The 21,774-nt window shown below is 38.1% G+C and overlaps 1 protein-coding gene across 1 annotated transcript; it reads right to left on the bottom strand.

Annotated features, from left to right (window-relative positions):
- Nucleotides 1-7,717: 7,717 nt before the first annotated feature.
- Nucleotides 7,718-19,389, bottom strand: gabrr3a (gamma-aminobutyric acid type A receptor subunit rho3a). Its single transcript, XM_074672102.1, has 9 exons — nt 19,014-19,389; nt 18,397-18,509; nt 15,477-15,544; nt 15,167-15,390; nt 13,614-13,696; nt 12,848-12,985; nt 10,165-10,317; nt 8,473-8,666; nt 7,718-8,327 (listed from the first exon to the last, which is right to left on the bottom strand). Exons 1-9 carry the CDS (start codon nt 19,154-19,156, stop codon nt 8,025-8,027), a joined length of 1,419 nt encoding a protein of 472 aa, XP_074528203.1. The 5' UTR covers nt 19,157-19,389; the 3' UTR covers nt 7,718-8,024.
- Between the last annotated feature and the right edge of the window lie 2,385 nt (nt 19,390-21,774).

The following is a 21,774-nucleotide window of genomic DNA, read 5'->3' as shown; positions in this document are numbered from 1 at the left end:
TCTTTGTTAATGATATAAATAGGAAATGGTTGGTTCTTTTTGGAAAGCTTCTTGAGATAATATTTTTGTGGATTAGTTTTGTGTCCAAAGAGGACAAACTGATTAAATATATGTTAACAAGTACAGACCACCTTACCATGTTTGACTGGCTCCTCCTGTGTAAATGCAGCTGTCTTCCTTTTGCTGATCGGTATCACATTCATTTTGTAGCTGATCTGTTCAACAGATAAAGGGTTAAATTCAACATAGAAAATACGACAACAGCTTACTTTGTTGTTTTGTTTTTCAGAGTGTACAACTCTTACTTATTATGTCTACTCTTCTTCCAACAGCATTAATGTCAGAGGATGCTTTACTGGCTTCACAGAGCTTACGCAGAATACAACATGGAGATACTCTTTGATTCAAGCTCATCGTCACAGAGCAGTTGGTTTTTCTGGAGAAAAGAAGGTCAGTGTTACCAACTAATAGATTATTTGCAGTTTCTGCAGTCCTTTGAATATCGTATGTCACATACCTGATTGCAGTCTTTTTAGAGCATGAAGCGGTAAGTGCCTGTAAAAGATAAATCTATTATTAAATTTCTTGATTTTCCTTTTAATCTTCACAGAAATATTGAGATGTGAACTTACTGTGAGTATCCCTGTTGTTTGGCCATCACTAGCCCTAAAAGGAATAAATGGAAAAAAGACGTCATTAATTAGGGACAGGAGGAGCGCATTGTCAGTTTCTGTTATCTCTTTCTTACTGTCTCAGGCCTTTGTGTATCTCAGGAATCAAGATTATTTAATCTCAAGCAAATTAAGTCCAAAGTGACTCGTGATTAAAGTGAACTCTTGTCGATCAGTATGATAAATCAGCACAAAGATAGTGTACTATTGATCTTAAAGTTCAGCCAGTTTTGCCTGTGCCTGCTGGATGCCAAGTCCCCATAAGTAGTGAGGGAGGCAGAACAATGATTGTTTTCCTCTCAAAAATAACATCTTTGCCAGATAATGACATTTAAAAAAACTATGGCTCGAGCATGAATAATACAGGAATAATACCTGGCTTGTGCTAGTCTGTCATTTACTCCACGTGCTACACGCCGCCTGCTTGACTGATTGGCATTGGGTATACTTCTTCCATTGTTTCCTAAAGCTTTGATCGCAAAGATGGTTTGAGAATCTGGCACAATGATGGTCTGCTGTGTGTCTTCACCCGCTGGTTTAATTGTTGGAGTTGTGGTTGCTTTTTTGGTGGGTTTTGATGCTGTTGTTGTTGGCTTTGCTGCTTTAGAGGTTTTTAACTCTGTTATTGCAGCCTTAGTTGTGCTGGTGTCTTTTGGTGCAGGAGACGTTTCAGCCAAAGTTGTGCTGGAGCTTTTCGACTCTAATGTTGTTGATGTAGCAGTAGATTTTCTGTGTGTTGATGGTACAGCTGTTGATATTGCAGCTGTGGACTGTGCAGCAGTAGATGTTGTAGCTGTGGATTTTGCTGCCGTAGATATTGCTGCTGTAGATGTTGCTGCCGTAGATATTGCTGCTGTAGATGTTACTGCTGCAGATGTTGGAGCTGTAGTTGTTGACGCCCTAGATGTTCCAGCTGTTGATGTTGCATCTGTAGATGTGCTAGTATCTTGCACAGTTGAAGTTGATGTTGTAGTTGATGGTGCAGCTGTAGTTTGTGTAACGGCAGGTTCAGCAGTTGTAGAGGGCACACAGCTCTGCAGGTTGTTTTGGAAGACCTCTTTGAGCTGAGAAAAGGCACACAATGCTCATTACATGTAATGATATGCTATCATCTGATACTTAAACAAGCCAGGTAACAAGCTGCTCTACATACCCAGGCAGTGATTTCTGATTCATCCTTCTCCTCATTCACATTCACACTGATGTCGAGAAAGTAGTTAACTGTTCAAAGAATAAAAGAGAAAACATAGTTGAGGACGCAGATTCAAATTATAACACAAGGAAATGAATCATTAAATACAAACTCATTCACAGCCATTGGTACACAAGGTGTTACATTAAGATTACAGTGTGACTTTAAAACACATTGTCATCTAGGGGGCAGATAGGCTGGTGGTCTAGGACACGCTCCATGGGGTTCACCCTCCAGCCTGCATGTCACTTACCTCTCTTGCCCTGATTTCTGCTCTATCCACTGTCTTCTCTCTTATCCAATTAAAGGCATAAAACCCCCCAAATAACTTTAAAAATAAATAAATAAAAATAATAATAAGAAGAACGTGTTATTTTTGGCACTGTGAGAACTATCCAGAATAGCTTGTGTTTTTCCAGGATAAAGACTTATTTTCCCATGAGCACTATCACCTACTAGGTTACTCTTGCTAGGATGTTGTGCATTTGTTTTGGTAGCAAATTAAAGGAGATCAGAACACTACTTCTGTTTGTGAAAGACAAGTTTTTACAGGATGCAAAGTGACAAGGTTATATTTGTAAAGTGACGACAAGAAAACTTTGTAAACTCAGTTTGTTACATGGTTTAAAGTACAGAAGGTGAGCAGACTATCTGTTGAGTTTTACAGCCCCAGTGCTCTGAGGCATGTCCGTCCATCTCATCTAATGTTGGTAAACCTGGTTATGTCCTACCAGTGCTCATCTACCAACTACAACCTCACCAAACAAAGCAAATGTAACCCCTGTCTTCATTTTATTGATAGACTTGAAAGATTGAACAGATCTCTGCAGAATAGCTGCTGCATGTGGCTTATGAGGCAAATTATCACAAACAGCTTAGCTTGTGTTTTAGGTTATGCTCTATCTATATATAAAAGGGAGACTATACCAGTACCACTGCTTCAAGTCCTCATTGGATCTTCCAGAGATAGGAATATATGACATGTTTTGTGTGTCAGTGTTTCCACTGACATGTCAGTGTGTATGGTAGCAATCTTAACCTTGGGGTCTTGACCCTAATGACCGGTCATGGGATAAGTCCTGGCATTTGCCAGATGGTTGTGGATTAGAAAACAAAGACATTTTAAATATGAAATAACACTCCACAGGCTGTGCTGTGGCAAATTAACCTTGTGTCTGCACATTTGCTGAGGCATCGGTAACAGATGTAGGAGTGGCAGAGCTCTGATTACAGGACCCCTGACCTGATGGGAGAAAAAAATAGAGTATTGTCAGTCTGGATAAAATGAATGAGAAAGAAGAAGAGGCAGTACCTTACCAGACAGCAAAAACGTATATACATAATAGACAAGTCAAGTTAGTGAGAGGAAAATGAGGGGCAGTTCAAACAGCAGAGGGAGCTTTCTGCCTGGAACATCCTTTAGTCCTCATCATATGTTTATTATATACAGGCCAGAGACACAGTGGCACCAGATCAGTATTTGGAAGTTGAGTATCCACCACCAACCACTCATAGACAATATTTGAATTATATTATCAACAACAAACCATACTGCTTCAAGATTTTTATACTTCTTATTTTCTCAGTTTAATATTTTTGTGTCATGTTTGCCGTATGTACACTAACATAAAGTTGTATACCATTAGGTAATAGTCAGCAAATGAACCAGAATAACAGGTTACAGTTTAAAAATCAGGTGGGTTGGTGCGTGTCTGTCTTGCTTAACACATGCCTGGAATGACAGAAAGTCCATAAATAGCACCTCAGAGATTTCAGATCAGATAGAGTGACCAGACTCACTGACAGACACTCCAGTTTTTTTTTTTGTCTACAAACCAATTCAGACTTCAACCTGTCAGAGCATACCTGCAACTAAGAGGAAGACCAACAGCTGAATGTGAAGCCAGCAGAGACTTTTAACATGAGAACGAAACTTCTTTACTCTGTAACACAAAAAACACAAGCATTTAAAGTATTTTCAGTCAGATAATAAATTTTTGTTAAGGCTGTTACTACATTGGTGAGTCATAGGGAAAAGCTTTTAGGTAATGAAGAGCACCTCTCCCCATCACACCCATATTAATGAATGCTGAAGACCTTTGCTTTAACTATAGGTCTGAAAAGTCTGCCGTCAGTGATTAGTCAGTTACGCATGTCTCATGTGGATCCTAAGAAATGAAATATGTCAAACATTTTTAGTGTAATTAGAGAACATTAGAGCGGAACAACACACAATCTGTATTACAGTTTGGAAAAAAGGCACAGATATAGATTTTGTGAACAAACACTGTGCTGTCACAATACTTTGGATAAAAAGTATGTTTCATTTGGTAGTCAAAGATTTCCATTGAAACTAATCTATAAAAATGGAAATTTACATTTTTAAGGAAGCATAGATATTTTGGGAAAAAAATATGAATGAAGCACAGCAAAGGGTTCATTGATATAAATCTGATTAAATGACAAAAAACAAACAAACAAACAAAAAAAACAACGATTAAATCAAGCCATATGTGCCTATATCTATTGCTGGGCTGCAACATGGCTTGATCCATAAGATTTTTTTAAATGTATAAAAAGAAAAACTGAAATAAAAAAAAATCAGAAAGTAAAAGTTAAATAAAAAGAGGAAAAAAGGAACACTCAACCAGCAGTTCAGGAACAAAACACCTTTCATCAACTTGTTTGGAAACAAAAGTTAAAGCTAAGGTAACATGCTAACTGAAACCATCACAACAAAGGAGAGACACCATGCTGCTGTGCTTAACATATCCAGGTGTTTTAGTTTGTTGATGTAGATAAATACAGCAAAAAATAATTCATGTCTCAGCCACACTTGGACCTTTTTCCTTAAAAAAAAATAGTTTGATCCCTGTTTGATGGAGTTCATTTATTATAGATGGATCCTTTCTTTTTTTATAATCATTATTGATTACTTCTGTACTTTAAAATTACAAAACAAAATTTACCAACCTTCTACAATAGAATAAGATAATGGAGGAAACAGAACTCCTTAAAAGAAATCTAAAGGTCAATAAGTCAGCAACTCAACCTTTCAATTTAAGGAACAAGGAAGTAAACAGAGAACTAACTGTACACAAAGAAGCTGATATGATTTGACCTTTTTGGATATACTGTGTAGAAGATTATCAAATGCTGACTTAAATAAGATTAACTTTGACTGTGAGCTGATATGCCATCCTATTCCAGGAAAATCAAAAAACACCTGCACCTCAGTGTTACCTTGTGGAGGGGGTAGACGAGTGCCAACAAAAAGATCTGTCAGAACAAATCTCCGAAGCTTTCATGACGCTGTCTTCATTTTCACTGAACATACCTTCCTGCAGGCAAAAATCAAAACTCTGAAACAAATCCAACGCGTATATTAGAAGCACATTGTTTTTTCATAGACCTGTTGTTGGCAGGCTGATGGGAAGGTTCACTGTGAGTGTGTTTCTCACGCAGGATCAAAAGCTGAAACACGCCTCCTCAGGCGTCAGGCTGAAAAGGTGAGCGTCACTTCTTTACCCTGTGCAAGTGTCACTCAACAAGTGGCCTCACCTGAAACAGGAAGTTCTTTGATTTTTCATCAGGACAGAGAGAGGCCACATGAACTTTAATACCTTTGAAAAAAGAAGCACTCTACACCACTCTTTGATTATTTAGAAGCAAGAGGCCTTTTCTATTTAAGTTCAGGAGCCAAGGTACACCTCAGGTGTGTCCTAACCTGTGCTCCCAGTGACAGACATGAATGTAGGCAGCTGTTTCTATGGCAACCACTACAAAGCAAAAGGAGTGCTGCCATTGGGACATCATCTGTTGCGTCAAAAGAATTCATGTAGAAGCATTGTTGTCAGTCACATGATGCACCTGCTTTTCAGGATCTCCAGTGGGAGGGATTCATACGTCACACACACACACACACACACACACACACACACACACACACATACTCACTTCACATCATAAAAAACAGTTGTGTTAATTCTTGAGTGAATATCATCTCAAAGCTCTATTGATCAAACATATCACAGTGAAAGTCAAACTCCCTGTCCTTGTCTTTGTGGACTCTTCTGCTGCCGACCTTGGTGAGGAAACACTTGAAAAGTAATTTCAAATCTCAATGAGTTTCTGTTTCAACAAAATAAAGTATAAATGTGTGAATGTCATTAGAATTTTTTATGACAATGAATGACTTATAAGAGTATTTTTTGTATAGTGTTGAGAACTGATACTGTATCGAGTATCCTGTTGAGCATGAAAGAAAAGTTGAACACAAAAGAAGTAAGATGTAGTTCCCTAGCTTGACACCAGGTGGAGTGGAAAAGAGGGTCAGCCTAGAAAACTCTAAAATGCAAATGAGTTTCCTTCAAGCTCAAAACAACTATGGAGTGACTTCATTGTTCAGTTTCTGTCATAAGGACTAAAAGGTAAAAATATCTGTGACAGTCTGCTGCTCATGATTTCCTTAGATATTTTTGTAGCTTCAAAAAATGGAAACACTTGGGCATAGAAGGCTGTGTTACTTTTAAATCCAGAGTAGTAAAGGTCTCAAGAAAAGCTTTGCATTATTGCAGCTCTGGCTCCACATGGTGGACATTTTTGTAAACTAGTTTTATAAACATGATGAGTTCAACACTTTATTAGAACAGGACAATAGTTCTCAAATCTTTCTGCACAGGAATGGTTTTGCAATAATACAAAATGTGTATATCTGCTGCCCTGCTTTGTGCTGGGGTAAAAAATGTAAGATATGCCCCCAGTTATGAATTGATTTTTTTTTTTCAAGGAGGAAAAAAGGTCATTTATTAAGCTTCAGTGTGCTTGGAGGTAGTGTGCACAGTGAATAATTAGTTGAATGATTAGTTGATGAATTAATTGATTGGAAAATTTGGCCCTCATGGTCAGTACAAGTTTCCATACAGACAAGTTGTTCCAATCTGTGCATTTTTTTTTCTTTTTATCCATCGAGGCTTTGGTAGAACTATTTTTGGTTGTAACTGGTAAACACCAATCCAAGTAGAAGCCTTTAATTACCAAATGGTGACCATATTTTCGAATCATGATGTCCTCCACGTAGCTATCTGAACCAGGTCAATTTTCATCACTTTTTAATTGAAGTTACTCATTCCATTATCCATCGTTCACCTCTGATGAATCTGACGTCCTACTGGCTCCATGTTCCACAGCTCAGTATTACACAACCAGTTACCACTGACCCTATAGTATTTGTAAACCCCCCCTAATGCCCCCTTTTCATGCTCCAACCCTCATCTACTTATTGCTGTTACATAAAACCGATCAAAATGTGGTTCCCTCATTGTTGGCTTTATTGTATAGCTTGTAGTTCTGGCATTTAGATAACACACAAAGTTAAATGCCTTGAATTATTTTTCACTACTGAAAAGTTGAATAAGATTAAAGCTACTGCGAGGAGATTTGACTTGGTAATGAAACGGACTCCAATTAGTGTCATCCCCTCTTTATGACGTACAGAGTAAAAAAAAGAACATCAGACAAAAGATTAACTATTTTTATAATTATATCTTATTTTTTTGTCAGCTTTGCTGTGGGGGTAGGTGTCACATGAGGGAATTTACAGCCCCGTCTCCAGAACTGCCTCTGTAAAATTTGTTTTCCTCAGCAATTTGTTAAGCATTAGACTCAAACATCTCAAATCAACTAGGAGATAAATTGTCCTAATTGTCCATGGGAGGGCAAAATTGACTCAATGATGAAGGAGCCTTAACTAAATGTTGCTTTATCATAAGTCATTATTTGAGACACAATTTGAAGAGTATACTTTTATTTTCATTGAAGATATTGTACAGTGATTATAGCTTTGTATATCTGTGTGTCTGCTGAAGCAATGAAAATGTAAATCTAGGTTTTTAACATTTTCTTTTATAAAACTGGCATGTGACAAAAACTCATAAATATCTATGAAATAACAGCCATTTACTGTAAAAGCTTATTGTTCCAGGTTGTAAGTGAACATGTGCCTTCATCTTTCTCTCTTGAGATGAAGACACTGCAAAAGATTTCATCAGCTCACACTCTGCAAACTTCGGGTAATATCCCAAAACGTAGCATTGTCAGTATTGTTCTGTAAATCAGCTTACAGCTGCTTGAACAAACTATTGTTCTTTCTGCTGCATGTGTTATGCATACATACTCCAGTAAATGATGTTGAAGAGCAGGTAAGCCATGGGAAATATAACTCTGGAGTAAGAGTCAATCATATAGCTGTTGCTCATTATGAAGCTGAGGTTTTGTTTTACAGGATGTTTGCGGCGGAGCCTGGTGCCCTCTGTGGGTGCAGAGGCAGTAGAGTTTCGAGCCTGGGTGTTCCTCTCTGTGTTTGGAGTGCTGGCGACCTCTGGGAAAGAGGTCAGGTCGATTTCATTGTCGTGGAAGCAGCCATCGAATGCCATAGCCTGGGTGGCATCATAGGACTCAGGGATCTGCAGCGACAGAGGAAAGGAAAGAGAGACTGCGAGGTAAGATAACAGGAAATCAGTTCTGTGGATCACACATCACATGTGGTTTGATAAGACTGGAAAGATTAAAAAAAAAAAAAAACACAAAACAAAACTGAACATGATTGACCTTTGCCCGCTTGAGCTTCTTCATCTCCTCGACTGTGGTGAAATAGTTGACTGCAGCATACTCAATGACAGACAGGAAGACAAACAGGAAGCTTGCCCACAGGTAGATGTCTACGGCTTTGACGTAAGACACCTGTGGCATAGAGGCTGAGACACCAGTGATGATGGTGGACATTGTCAGAACAGTCGTGATACCTGGAGACAGAAAACAAGAGTATAAAACAGTCAGGAGTTTTGAAAGTCGACACTGAAAGTTTGTGGATTCTCAAACAAATTTCATAAAATCAAACGTGTAAAAAAGGTTTTAATCCTTATGTAGCTTTGTGTATTGAAGCTTGAATGCTCATTTTACAAGGAAAATTAGTATTTGTTTGTAGAAAGTAAAGTACTGTTTTGCTACCACTACTGTATTTTTATTTATTTATATATTTTCATTTATTAATAGGAAAGTAGGTAAGTAGTAAGCAATAAATGTACCGTTGCTAAAACAACATTTACCCTTCATTATATATAGCGTAATCTAGCCATTTATTCTTTATTTCAGAAAACATCTAAATCACAGTACAAGTAGAAGCAGAAAACTTCTCAGGTTTTGTGCTAAAATGAGAATTTACAAAGTTTATTATACACCATTTAAAAATAGTCCCATAATTTTGCCCACATAATGTTTCAATGAACCAAATAGTTTGTACATCTAAGTTAAAAGATGTTTTTTTCTTGACTTTCTAAATTATTCATTTCCATCTAGTGTCAAAATAAAGGCTTTTATTTTGAAAGACAGGTGCAAGTTCAGGACAACTGTAGGTTAATTCTTCCTCAATCTTTATTGTTGTATTTTGATGTAACTAGAGTTCTTATGTATTTAATTTTATTTAATTTTATTTAATTTTATTTAATTTTATTTAATTTTATTTATTTTTTTTATTCTTCTACTATTCTATCCATGAAGTGCTGCTGTTAACACAACAATTTCAGTTTGGGATCAATTAAGCAATTGTTTTGTATTGTATTGTATTGTATTGTATTATACTCTATTCTATTATACTCTATTCTAATTGCCATTGAAGCTGTTACCTTTATGCAGGTACAGTCAATGAGCTATAAAAAATGTTGACAAACAACATGGCAGCTGAAGAAATATTATATAGGAGGTATGTACAGTTATGATATGCTAACTAGATTTCTCAACCAAAGGAAAGCGAATGATTTTATGCCAAGTGTCTTCTCTTTAAACACACACTCCAAGATGTTTATTTTAGCAAAAATTAACACTGGTATTATATTTTGGTGAGTTGAGTGTTGGTAAGTTAATAATACTAAAGTAAATGACTTTGCAGTTGATGGAAAAAAATAGTCTGTCCAATTGCTTTGATATTTTCTGTTGGGCTATTAATGCTTCCTATAAGTTTTCTGTGCTGTTTTTACAGAGTGCGTTTGTGATGCACATACCATATGTAATAAGCTTCTGCCCAAAAAGTTTTGGAAATCTAACTTTTACTCGTTTATTTTTCAATGTAACATTTTGTTCTAAAAAAAAAATAGTCACAGAGCAAACAAGTGTATTATCTAAACATGTTTAGTAACTTTTTATCCCCTACTTAAACCCAAGGCTATTTCATAACATTTAGAATCCAGGCTCTGTGTGATGCTTCTTTTTGTCTGGGATCCTGTGTGTAAGAAATGGTCTCAGTACCCAGAGAAACACGAGCAGGTACAGCTCTCCTGTCTATCCAGAAGGAGACCCAGGACAGCATCACCATCAACATGGTGGGAAAGTAAGTCTGTAGCATGAAGAAGAAGATATGCCTCCTGAGAATGAAGTTTATGTAGAGCCGATTGTACCAACCTGAAACACAAATAGATGGACAGAAAGTGGAGGTGGGGTTGGCAGGGTCAGGGAGCGAGGCAGAACAGCTCAGAGTGGTGGCAGCAAACGAGAAAACAACTCTTGAGAAGTACTGCATTAATTAACGGATGCACAGGATTATAGATCTGAGAAAGTACAAGATGGACCTTCAGAGAGAACCTAGAACTCAGATAAATAAGTGATTGGCAGATCAGGCAGATCTGTCGAGAGCTGAGGTTACATAACAGCCTCTTAATGTGGAAGGCTTCCAGAAAGATTATTTCACACTGAGAAGCAAATCTTCTAGGCCCCCTTTCCGTCTTTCTCTCCCACTAAAATCTGTGACAGCAGACACACAAAAAATAGTAGACATGGCAGTCCACAACCAATCTCACTTGCCTGAATTGATTTTGACAGTCACAGGATTATACACTTTTAGAAATAATTACATAGAGCATTACATAAACACAATAATACCACTTTGACTGTAAAGCAGCTAATTGCATCTGATGCCCCCTCTATGTTTAGATGGCTAAATACCTGAGCTGATCTGGGTCAGGCTGATCATATGACCTCAACGCATGTCAGTAAACAACCAAGATGGCTGATGTTCAGCATTTTAAACCCACCATCGTAAAACAAAACATAACGTCAGAGTTGCAGGTATTGGTTTTGGATGATGACATCTTTCAAAGATAGTGGTGCAACGGATCAGTCTGTACACAATCTGTGCTGATTATTTGGACCTCATATGATCTGTAGATCAACGAAAAATATATTATTATAAGTTTATGAATCTGCAGCCAACATGATGTTCTAGAGATATAAAGATATCGAGCAGCCCCTTAGTTCATAACCTTGTCTTATTTTCTGGCTGTGGGCCTCAATATCTCCTACAACAATCCTCTAATTAACTGACTGGAATCATCACCAACACGGTAAGATGGTACAGCATTTACTCCATGATCTCAACAACCACAGCGTGCTAAAGCCTCTAATAGCTACTCTGCACTGTCACATCCGTACCTGTCCCTCCTGAAATGACAGGTAGGAGCCAGTGTTTACAACAAGACAAGAGGATATAATATACCTATAACATACATACAACATTCAAGCAAAATGATACTCAGAGTGCTTTAAATAAGAGTTAAATCATAATTGTGAGTATAAATAATAATTATAACTTCAGTCTGAAACCACAAAATTAAAGAAATATCCCAATTCCAACACTATGGGCTCCACATATAAAAAAGCAACTTAAATTAATGCATTACACCTAATTAACTAAAACACCAACATTTGTCTTTTGGTTTTGGTTGGTTTATTTGTTTCTATGAGGGAAAGAGAAAGCGATATTGCAAAATTAGCGTGGTGTGAATTGTAGATTGCACTTTTTTTTTCAAGCCTGACTATGCAGTGCTCATGCAGTGACTATGCATGAAAACACAATTTGATTTAATGAGCCATACAAGGTGATGTTGCAGTCATAGCTAACTGGGGGAGGAAAAAGTATTGAAAAAATCTTTATTTTTGTCATTTTGGCCAATCCAAAATAAAAAATCTTCTACACATGTTTAATGATTCAGTCCAAAATATGACTTTTGTTATCCGTTGCACCCCTAGAACCAATCAGAGCTAGTTATTTTGTCTTCACAGAAAACCAAGATTTTCACTCTCTAAATTCAAAAAGGTAAAGGCAGTTTAAACTGGTTGACACACCAACTATAGCAGTTTCATCACTGAAAACCTCCTTTCACCTTTTTTATTTTAGCTACAAAACTGATAAAGATGTTGTGGAGATTTTCTGGGAATGTTTGGCTGTAACTACATATTTAGAGATGTAGAGGTGTAAAGTAGGGGTGGCCAACCAGTCAGAGACCAAGAGCCACAGATATTACTGTGGTGTTACAAAGAGCCACATCACATATAAACAAAATGACATAAAATGAAAATCAATATCTTTTTAGTTTTCAAAGCGAGATTTAGTGTGTTTTTAATCTATCTATCTATGAGCACATGAGCAATTGAGAAGAACAAATATAAAGAAGAGAAACTGAAACTTAAGTATCAATAACATCACCCAAGTATTGATCTATACTGATCCCAACATTGGCATTAATATATCAATATTTTGGATTGATTGGCACACCACTACTCATAACAGTATCTTTTTATGACTGGATCAAAGAGCCACACACCTAAAGGCAAAGAGCCACATGCGGCTTGCAAGACACAGGTTGGCCACCCCTGGTGTAGAGTATCACTTTCCTGTGACCCTAATTAAAAGGGGTCTATATTAAACTGCATATTTACTAGTATAAATATCAGTCTAAAGACTACCATAGTCACTGTCACACTGTTTCTACTATGTACTGTTGCTGCAAGTTTTGAATGTCAAGTGAAACTAAAACCTTTTTTTAGTTTCTATGCTTTATGTGACATAAACTGGATATTGATAAAGTCAGGAGCCCTCTGGTTGCTTCCAAACCAGGTACAGCTCAGAGGGCCCCCAGCCTCCAACCTCACATACCAGTACTGCTGTAGAAGGCAAGCCCAAAGGAAGGCTGGAAGTCTTCAATAAAAAACTGAGAGAGCACGATCTCGTCAGTCCTTAATGAATCGTTCCCGTTCTTCCAGTAGAGCATTAGGTCGTTCTCATTGTAAGCATCTTCAAGAGAAGAGAGAAGGGGGAAAAGTCATGGTTGTGTTACTCAGAGGAGAGGAAGGAGCACGTAAAGGGGACTCCCGACTCTCCTCTAAGACCAGAATCCATGCTTTGTTCATTAAAAAGGTTAGACAAAAAGTGAAAGGAAGAAAGAGTAGCCAGCCACAGAGACAAGAAAAATCCTTAGAGTGTGTGTTTAAAAATTACAGCTGAATCTCTGATTATTTCTAACCAACTTTAGTATCAGAGAAGGATAGAATGAAAACAATCTTGTGTAAATCTCACATTAGACAGACGGCAACATATGATGGACCCAGACTGACCTGATGGAGGATTACAAATCACTTACACTATGTCCAAAGGAGATTGTGGTGGTTATTGTGTGTTTGTAGTGTGTGGTAATGGACTGTGAGTTTAACAGACCCATCAGTCAAAAAGTATCCATCAAAGTTTTGTTCTACCAACATGGAAACCGATCAATGAATTACACAGGAGTATGACTGGCAAGCACATTTAAAGTACAAATCAATGTAGTCACAAAGCGCAGCATGCTCCCATTCAAACAGGTTGAGTTGACATGTGACGTTCTGTCACGCTCTCACAACAGTCACAACATCAGTTTGATACTCACAACTCTCCAGCTCCAGAGAGCAGTTCTGTGTGTCCAGAGGAAAACTGCTGAAGTCCATGGAGCAAAGTGCCGTCACCGTTATTCTACAACACAGTTTTTAGTAAAGAGGATGTAGCACTCTTTCAGTATCAGCCACGTGTTAGCAGAAAATATCATATATGAATCACTTTAAGAGCACACCTGCATAGATGTACATCAGTCTTCCAATCAGCCACATGGCAACTTGGCTTATTTTTAACAGTAAAGATGCTTATGGTTATGTAAACTGATCCATTTATTCAGTTTCTGTGTCTGCGCCTGACAGCCCCGCTGACTGCAGCAGGCTGTTAGGGATGACGCCATACTGTCGACATCTGCGTTTGAAATGGATACAATGAGTCTGTAAGCTTACTGGATATCATCTCATGTGATTTTCAGGCTGTGCTTGCAATACCATGCTTTAAAAGAGCATGGATGAATCATATCTCATTGCTCATCCTTTTGAATTTCTTTGATTATAGATATAATCAAACATTTCAAAACAATCTTCCTCATACAAATGCATCGTTAATTATTATGAAATAAATGCAACATTGTGCTTCTTAACATGCTCCACAGATCTTGTGTTTTAGCCACACACCTGGCCTTAAACCACAATGTTTTCAGAGACTTTAAAATGAATAATTACTACTGATAAATGTGTTATTTTATGCCTTCTTCTGATCATTTATTTATTCACTATATTAGGTGAAAACAAAAAATATTATGCCCACATAAACACTTGGCTTGGATTGAGTTTATCTACCAATCAGAAGCTGATCTAATGATTTGAACGAATGAGAGGGTCTATTACTGATCATGGAGCAGTGGTGTACCATGGGAAAGTAATCCCCAACTTTTTTGTCAATTGGCTGGTACGGTCCATTAAATGATGAGAAAAACATGTACATGCAAGGGGGGCAATTTGGATTACTTGCAGAAATTAACGTTTTTGCTACAGAGTTAACAAGCAGAGGGGAGATGTGCAACATTGTATCTGTGAGCTCAGGCTGACAAAACCATGCATGATAGGTCGTAGCCATAGACTGTATTTAGAATGGACATCATGGCTCCACCTTTTGACATTGTATGGTTTTGAAGCCAATATACCCATGTCTGAGGCAGGGATTGTGCAGCCAAAATCTGCACAGTCGAGTATCTGAGTGGAGCCGGGTGGCAAGGTTTTTTAAATTTCTTTTCTAAAGTCTAATCTCTTCTTGAGTCCCCTTACCAGCACATCTTACTATTCCCAAAAAGACTACGTAAGAGCAGCAGATGTCAATCATTGTAACATAAAAACCTTAATTTATGACATATAATAACTAATAAAAAAGGAACTTTTCAGAAAAAAAGTGGACTTGAACACAATACATCCTCAATTTGAGCAAGATGATGTCCATTTTTTTATTTTACAGTCTATGGTCATAACCCAGGAGGGACAGATTCAGTGTACCACTACCCTTACTCGATTCCTCGATGCCTTCCGCGATAGTTGTGTTGTTTATGAGTTGTAAAAACAGACAACCTTTCCTCACCTGACACTGTAGAGGATATTGCCATCTGGAAAAACTCTCAGCATGATGTTCTCCATGGTTGTATCATGGATAAACGAGCGCTTTGAGTGAACAAAGAACACATCAGGAACCCAAATCTTTTTCACAAGACGTGCGTCAAAAGTTCGACTCTTGTTGCTGCTGGAGGGGAAGGCCAGGCGGTCGTCCTGCCAGTAATGCCTCAGGTACAAAGTCATGGTGAAGTCCTGTCAACAGAAAATTCATGATTATTTCTTCTTTAGGGAAAACAACAGAAGGAGACAGTGGTTAATGCGAAACAGGACTCACGTACCATGTTTACTTCAGATATGCTGTCTATGCTCTCTACCTGCACATCGATACCCACAGGAATAGCTGAACCTGCAAAAGGTCAGACAGAGCGACAAATCAGCAACAGCTGTGCCATATTTTCCATGAATCATTCGTCTGCACATCTGCCAGAGATTATCCAGCATAAGTGTAAATCCCACTGATAGGATCTAAGCCACGTCTGAAACAATGACCCAGACATCATGATGGCTTTAAAGCATTACTCAGCACATAAGTTTTTCATCTCACCGCTTCAGAAATAATGAAGATTTATCTGTTACAATAATCCAACAAACTAAACACAGCACTTGAGATAAAGATGTTGGTGTCCCTAGTGTTACCAGTCTGCAGCTTTTTAACATAGATAAGGTGTGACCAAATACTTGGGGTGGTGTTGGACACGTTCAGTTTGTTGTCTGCTTTCTGTCTCTAGTGTGAGCTAAATGGTATTGTGGGATACTTAAGTGAAGATTCACCAGCGAGGGAGCTGCTATGGTTCAGTGGAAGAGACGGTGGTCTGTCACTCCAAGGATTGGAGGTTAATTTCCAGTTCCTGCATCCATTTGCCAAGTCAGCCAAGTCGCATGACACTGAACCCTAAATTGCTCCTGATAGCACAGCCATTTTCCAGAAACACAGTATTTCTAAGCAACACTGTTAAACCCCTACGTTAATATCACAACCTCTGTTTTATCCCTCCTCAACTGCCTGCATGATTTTGAACAGTGGAGGACAATGACTTCCTACAACATATTGACAATAAAGCTGAAGTAACTCTGCTCTCTGACTCACCTGCAGCTAGACTGTTGCTTCTGCAACATTTCACTTACTTTCAATCAGTTTCAAGTTGAGTATAATGCTCTTTTGCTTTTGTTTTTGGACCTTTACATGCCCTCTTAACATATCTCAAATCTTCCTAAGGGAAGGGAAAGGGTGACAGTGCTTCTGCTAAAGCTGATCTACAGCTCTGGGACAGTTTACCAATTTTGATAAAGTGATCCCACTGAAAACACCCCTGTCTTCTCAGGCTGTTCATTATCCCTTAAATTCCTCATTTCATGTGTCCGTTCTCTATTCTCTTTCATGTTTTCACCCTGCTATAATCAGTGTTGGCTGTAAGTATTGAGCGTGGTCTGGATCCCTCCCAAATTTTAATGGGTTTTATGGGTTGAGCCATGTTTCAGCTTTACAGGAAGTCCAACTGAAATCAATACTTTTTACGTAATATTGTTGATGACTATCGTAAACAAGAACCAACCTCACCAACAATAACAAACCCACTCAGGGAAAGATTTCTATCAAAACCTTAGTTTTTTTGAGTGCAACATTGCACTTTTTCACAGCAAAAATTATGACTAAGCAAATATTAAGAATGAATAAATCTAAAAAATATCTTAATAGAGGAAACTGAAGTTATTTTTTTGCCCTGTTGGTAGATTCTTTTTACTGTTTACAAGCAAAGCAGGCATAATTTTTGTCCTTTAATATCTTGAAGTAAGAATTTTTTCTCGACTTTTCATGTAAATGTGGCACAAATTAAGCCTAAAAAGACAATTTTTAATACAATAAGACATAACTAAGACAAAACATAAACACTTGCTTGGATTTCAGTTCAATGCAATGTGTGGCTGGTTAATTAAAACTCAGATTCCTATATATACTGTACTCTTATCATACTTTGTGCTCAGTATGCTATTCTCAAAAAACAACAGTATCCATTAATTAGATTATGTTCTTGAACCTAATGTTTTATAAATGTCCTGAAGCGTTTCACAGCATGCAAATGAAAAGCCCACTGAAGCCCATGAACTCGTGAAACAACAGTAACCTTTGCGTGACCACTGCAATTCAAAAACAAGTGTCAAATAAAAATGTTCGGAGAAGGGTCAAAGCCCAAACTCACCAGAGGCAAGAACTGACCAAAAAGTATTTCAGGTTTATACAATCAAAAAAAAAAAAGTTAACAAAAATCAATAGAGACTGGTTAAACCATTGTATTGTAGGATTACGTAAGCGTCCAGTGCTGTGTAATGTAAGAAGAATGGTCTTCAGGTCATTGTCCAGTTGCACAATACTGCAAACGTATGATGTGTACTGTAAATATCCCGTTGTCTCTGTGCCATTATCTAATGAATAAGCTCTCTAAAGCGGTCGTCTGCAATAATAGAGATGTCAAGTAGGAGGGATTATATCAGGCAGCTCAGGTTCTGGAGGCAAAGTCCTGCTCAATTTTTATACAATGTTAAATCAGTGAGCCTGTTCAAACTCTTAGCAGGCACAAAACCCCGAAAAACCTGCAGAGAGCAAGTTCAAACAATCAGATTAATTGATCTGATACATAAGAAATAAAGAAACTTACAAAACACTCAATCCAATCAAACATTCTTTCTGGTTTTGTAAGATCTAATAGTTTGAGAGGAAAACACAATGACGTAAGAGGTGACACAGTGACACTGGCATTCAGGACGTTTGCTCATGTTGCTACAGGACAAAGCCTTCACAGTGACGCTTTGTACTTTGTTTTTGGGAAATGCAATGTCCAATGCAAAAGATTATTGGAGTACCCAGTGATTTTTTTTCTACAGCTCATAGCTGAATTGATAACAGAAAACAATCATTAAAAAATCCAGATGTATGCTTAGAACAAATGGAAAATAAAACCTTTTGAATATTGTCTAACAGAACTACTCGGCACGCATATCAGATTATTTTATCTGTACTGTCACTGTCTGCAATCATCGTCTCACACGGCAGACAATCTAGGTCACTCAGGTTTTTTTTGGAGGCGTAATACCAAAGACAGCACAGTAACCTACATTGACCTCACTCAGTTACCGTAAAACATATGGTGAGAAATGATAGAAGCTGTGACATGGAAAAGAAAGATCTGTTGTGTGTCTTACCTCCAAAGCCTGGCCGCATTGCAAAGTCATGGTCCTCGATCCGGAGCAGCTGCTCTGATTTGATTAGCATTGACTTGGTGCTGTCCAGCTTTTTCATCTTAAGATCCACCCGCCTGAGAAACAGATGGATCGAACAACAGCTTGTGTATAAACTCTTTCTCTGTTTGGTACACTGCACACAGTTGGACTTCTGGTGGACAGAGTTCATGATGGTCAGTTTAACTAAACCACAGGCCCTCATCTTAAGGATATGAAAGCTGTCTTACTTATAGAAAGTTGATAATGATCTGACTGTTTTAACTATCCCAAAGATATTTTTGGACTTATGATGTATCTATATCATGAGCTGAGTCTTCATCTGTCTTCTTAGAAATCCCCACAGTCTGAACAAAAAGAGCACGCTGAGTTTCATTTATTACTACACAAAAGGTCGCTCTCAGTGAAGGCTTAGATGATCTCTTACCTCACATGACTCTCACCTCTCTGATATATTTTAGTGACATTACAAATCCTCAGACATTAAAAGCCTCAAACAATGACACAAAACACAGACTCCAGTTGACAAATTGAACATTTTAACTACAGGAAGAACTCTAAAATCCTGCCATTTGGCTCACCCTCCATGCTTTGGTTTGGTGTTCTCTCCGACGTACTGCTCCTTGTGTCTCCTCTTGTTGGGGAAGTGGCCGCCGTTGAGTTGGGTGACAGGCCACAGCCCGGCCAAGCACACCAGTCTGAAGGCCAGGAGGCTGGCTCTCATGGTTAAGCTGGGGCCGTAAAAAGGCGAGGAACCCAGACGTTCCTCACACAGCGTCAGTGTCTCGTCCAGGCAATGCCACAGCTGCCCCCGTCCTCTACTGGCACGTCCATGTCCCAGCAGCGCTCATTCTGCCCCGCAACGCACACACCCAGCTACTTCTTCATTATCCTGCTCTTTCATCTTCTGTAACATGGTGAACATTAGTCAAGATATATCCGGTGCTTAGCTCCAACGCACAGGCTTTCCCATGGTTCGCTTGTCTCTGTGTCATCCCTCTGCTTACGTCTCCTGACACAACATGTTACCCTGATGCTCCCACTGTCCCCTCCCTCTGATTTAAAACCAAATATCAATTTATTCCTATAATGACAAAGGAATACCATTAATTCCTCTCTAATCTTCTTATCTGTGGTTGGTGAAATCTTTCAGTAACCTACAAACTGCAGGCAGCAGAGGGAGGGGAGGGGGGATAATACAACCAGCAGTTTCATCATCATTCTGACCAGATAAAACTAAAAAGCCTGTAGCCTACTTTTATGCAGAGCAGGATTTTCCCTGGAGCTATGCACTGTGGCGCTGCGAGGACACAAATGATCCCATCATTGAGAGAAGACAGATGCAAGCATATGTCTGAACCACATCAGCAAACGCTGCACTTCTGACTCCTGGGCAAGCTGAGGATGTCATGAAAAACTGAGGATTTGATCTCTTTTAGTCTCTCCAAGTATTACAAAAGAGGAACTAGAGCACGAAACGTCACTCACAACATGGCGTCATCTGTCAAGAGGTTCTGTCGAATACTCAGAAAAAAACTTCTGCTTCCTCTGTGAGCCGGCGATGCTGAGGTCAAGCTCTTATCTCAAAGCTGAAGGATCCCCTGCATTACAACAAGCAGTGCTTTAAAATAAACTGAAATCTAGTTCAAGCACATAATACCTGATAATCTATAATGATGTCATACAGTTGAATGAAAATGACATTCACAAAAAGAGGCAGAAATATTTAACGCTTTGTAGTTTCCCTTTAAATTTATCCATCCAATGGAAGCAAAGTCTCTGCCTACTTTGTTTGTAAATGTCCTGCTTATGTCCTGTTTAGCCTTTTGTTGTGTAATATGACTACGTCATGATCATTTCCAATACAACCAGCAAACCTCTGCTAATGGACACTTGGCAGCTTCATGAGCAGACAGGAAACAGTCGTTGACCTGTGGCAGCCTCTCAGTTGGTGACAAGAGGTGAAAGAATGTCGTACATCCAGTTTATCCACCTGAACTTTCCAGGCTGCAGAATCAAAAACAAGGCTGAAAATAAGTCTGCTTTGTCCTTCAAGCGCTGCTCTCTAAAACCTGGATTTGCATTGATGATTAATTTTGAAATAATTTTCACTGTTGTTTATTTTTACTACTAAAACCTTAGTAGTTTAAAAGTTCTGGAAATCAACCATCATGAGGTTTGATAATTTTCTTGGTATTTTTAGCAAATGCTCTCAAGTTAACCTGTTGAACAGGAGTGTACTGTGGGACTATCTGGGTGATTGCAGAGTAGCCCTATAATAAATGACCCTGTATCCATAATATTAATGAAATTAAGATACACTGAGAAAAATCAAATGTTAAATTATTCAAACCAGAAGAAACGATGGAAAAGCAATGAGATTAAAAGGGATAAACAAGCATGTGTAATTATGACAATGAGGGGAAAAAAAAGCTGGATCAACAGATACAAGGAGAAACTTGTTCAGAATCAATGATGAAATCAAAACATGGACAGCATGACTCCACTTTAGTGGCATGGTCCCTTTAATCTGGGATTAAAGTTGATTGAGGGCAGACATGAGCAGTGCCATCTTAAAGAATCACGCACGTGGAGCTCACATCTCTTGTACATGTGACCCCAAAGCTGCTCTACAGCAGGGAGCTGTTCACATGTGGGCTAGACATCTCATCTGTGCCCTCTAGAGGTCATCGTCTATAAAATGTATCAAAGGTGTTTGTGAACAGACTGGTGCAGGCTTAAAATATGATCTGACCAGTTAATGATGAATGAACGTCAGTCAGTAAATCAGAACAAGATCATTATGATTATTTTTGTGCTTTTAAGACTTTTCTTTTAAACAATTAAACTATTTTCTCTGAGTACAACCCACTGGAACTATCACATCAATCCCTTGTGTTAGACTACACAAGTATGCATAGAAAACCTCTTGAAACATTAGATGATTTCTGTTTTGTTCAATTTTTAATTTATCTATTTATTTTTATTTTTCCTGAATCTGTATTCATTCATATTTCAAGTCTCACAGTCAAAGAAACAGAATAGATCTATTTTGAAAAAAATAAATAAATGATAATGATAATAAAATCAACATCAGTTAACTGAAAAGTTTTGGCTGAAGTTGAGCTTATCGATGCTGAATGCTTGTTTTCATTTCTTAAAGTCAGACAATGATAATAATAATAATAATAATAATAATAATAATTATTATTATTATTATTATTATTATTATTATTATTATTATCATTATTGAAAAAATATCTACAATTTTAGAAATGTGGGAACATTGGGCTGTGTGGCCATAGGCATGCTCCCAAACTAAAGTTGAGAAATTTCAAAATT

The sequence above is a fragment of the Halichoeres trimaculatus genome, unplaced genomic scaffold (genome assembly GCF_033239565.1).
Source record: "Halichoeres trimaculatus isolate MK-OKI-2021-1 unplaced genomic scaffold, fHalTri1.1 fHalTri1_scaffold_6, whole genome shotgun sequence".
In the NCBI taxonomy this organism is placed as follows: domain Eukaryota; kingdom Metazoa; phylum Chordata; class Actinopteri; order Labriformes; family Labridae; genus Halichoeres; species Halichoeres trimaculatus.
This window is presented reverse-complemented; position numbering and strand designations above follow the sequence as displayed.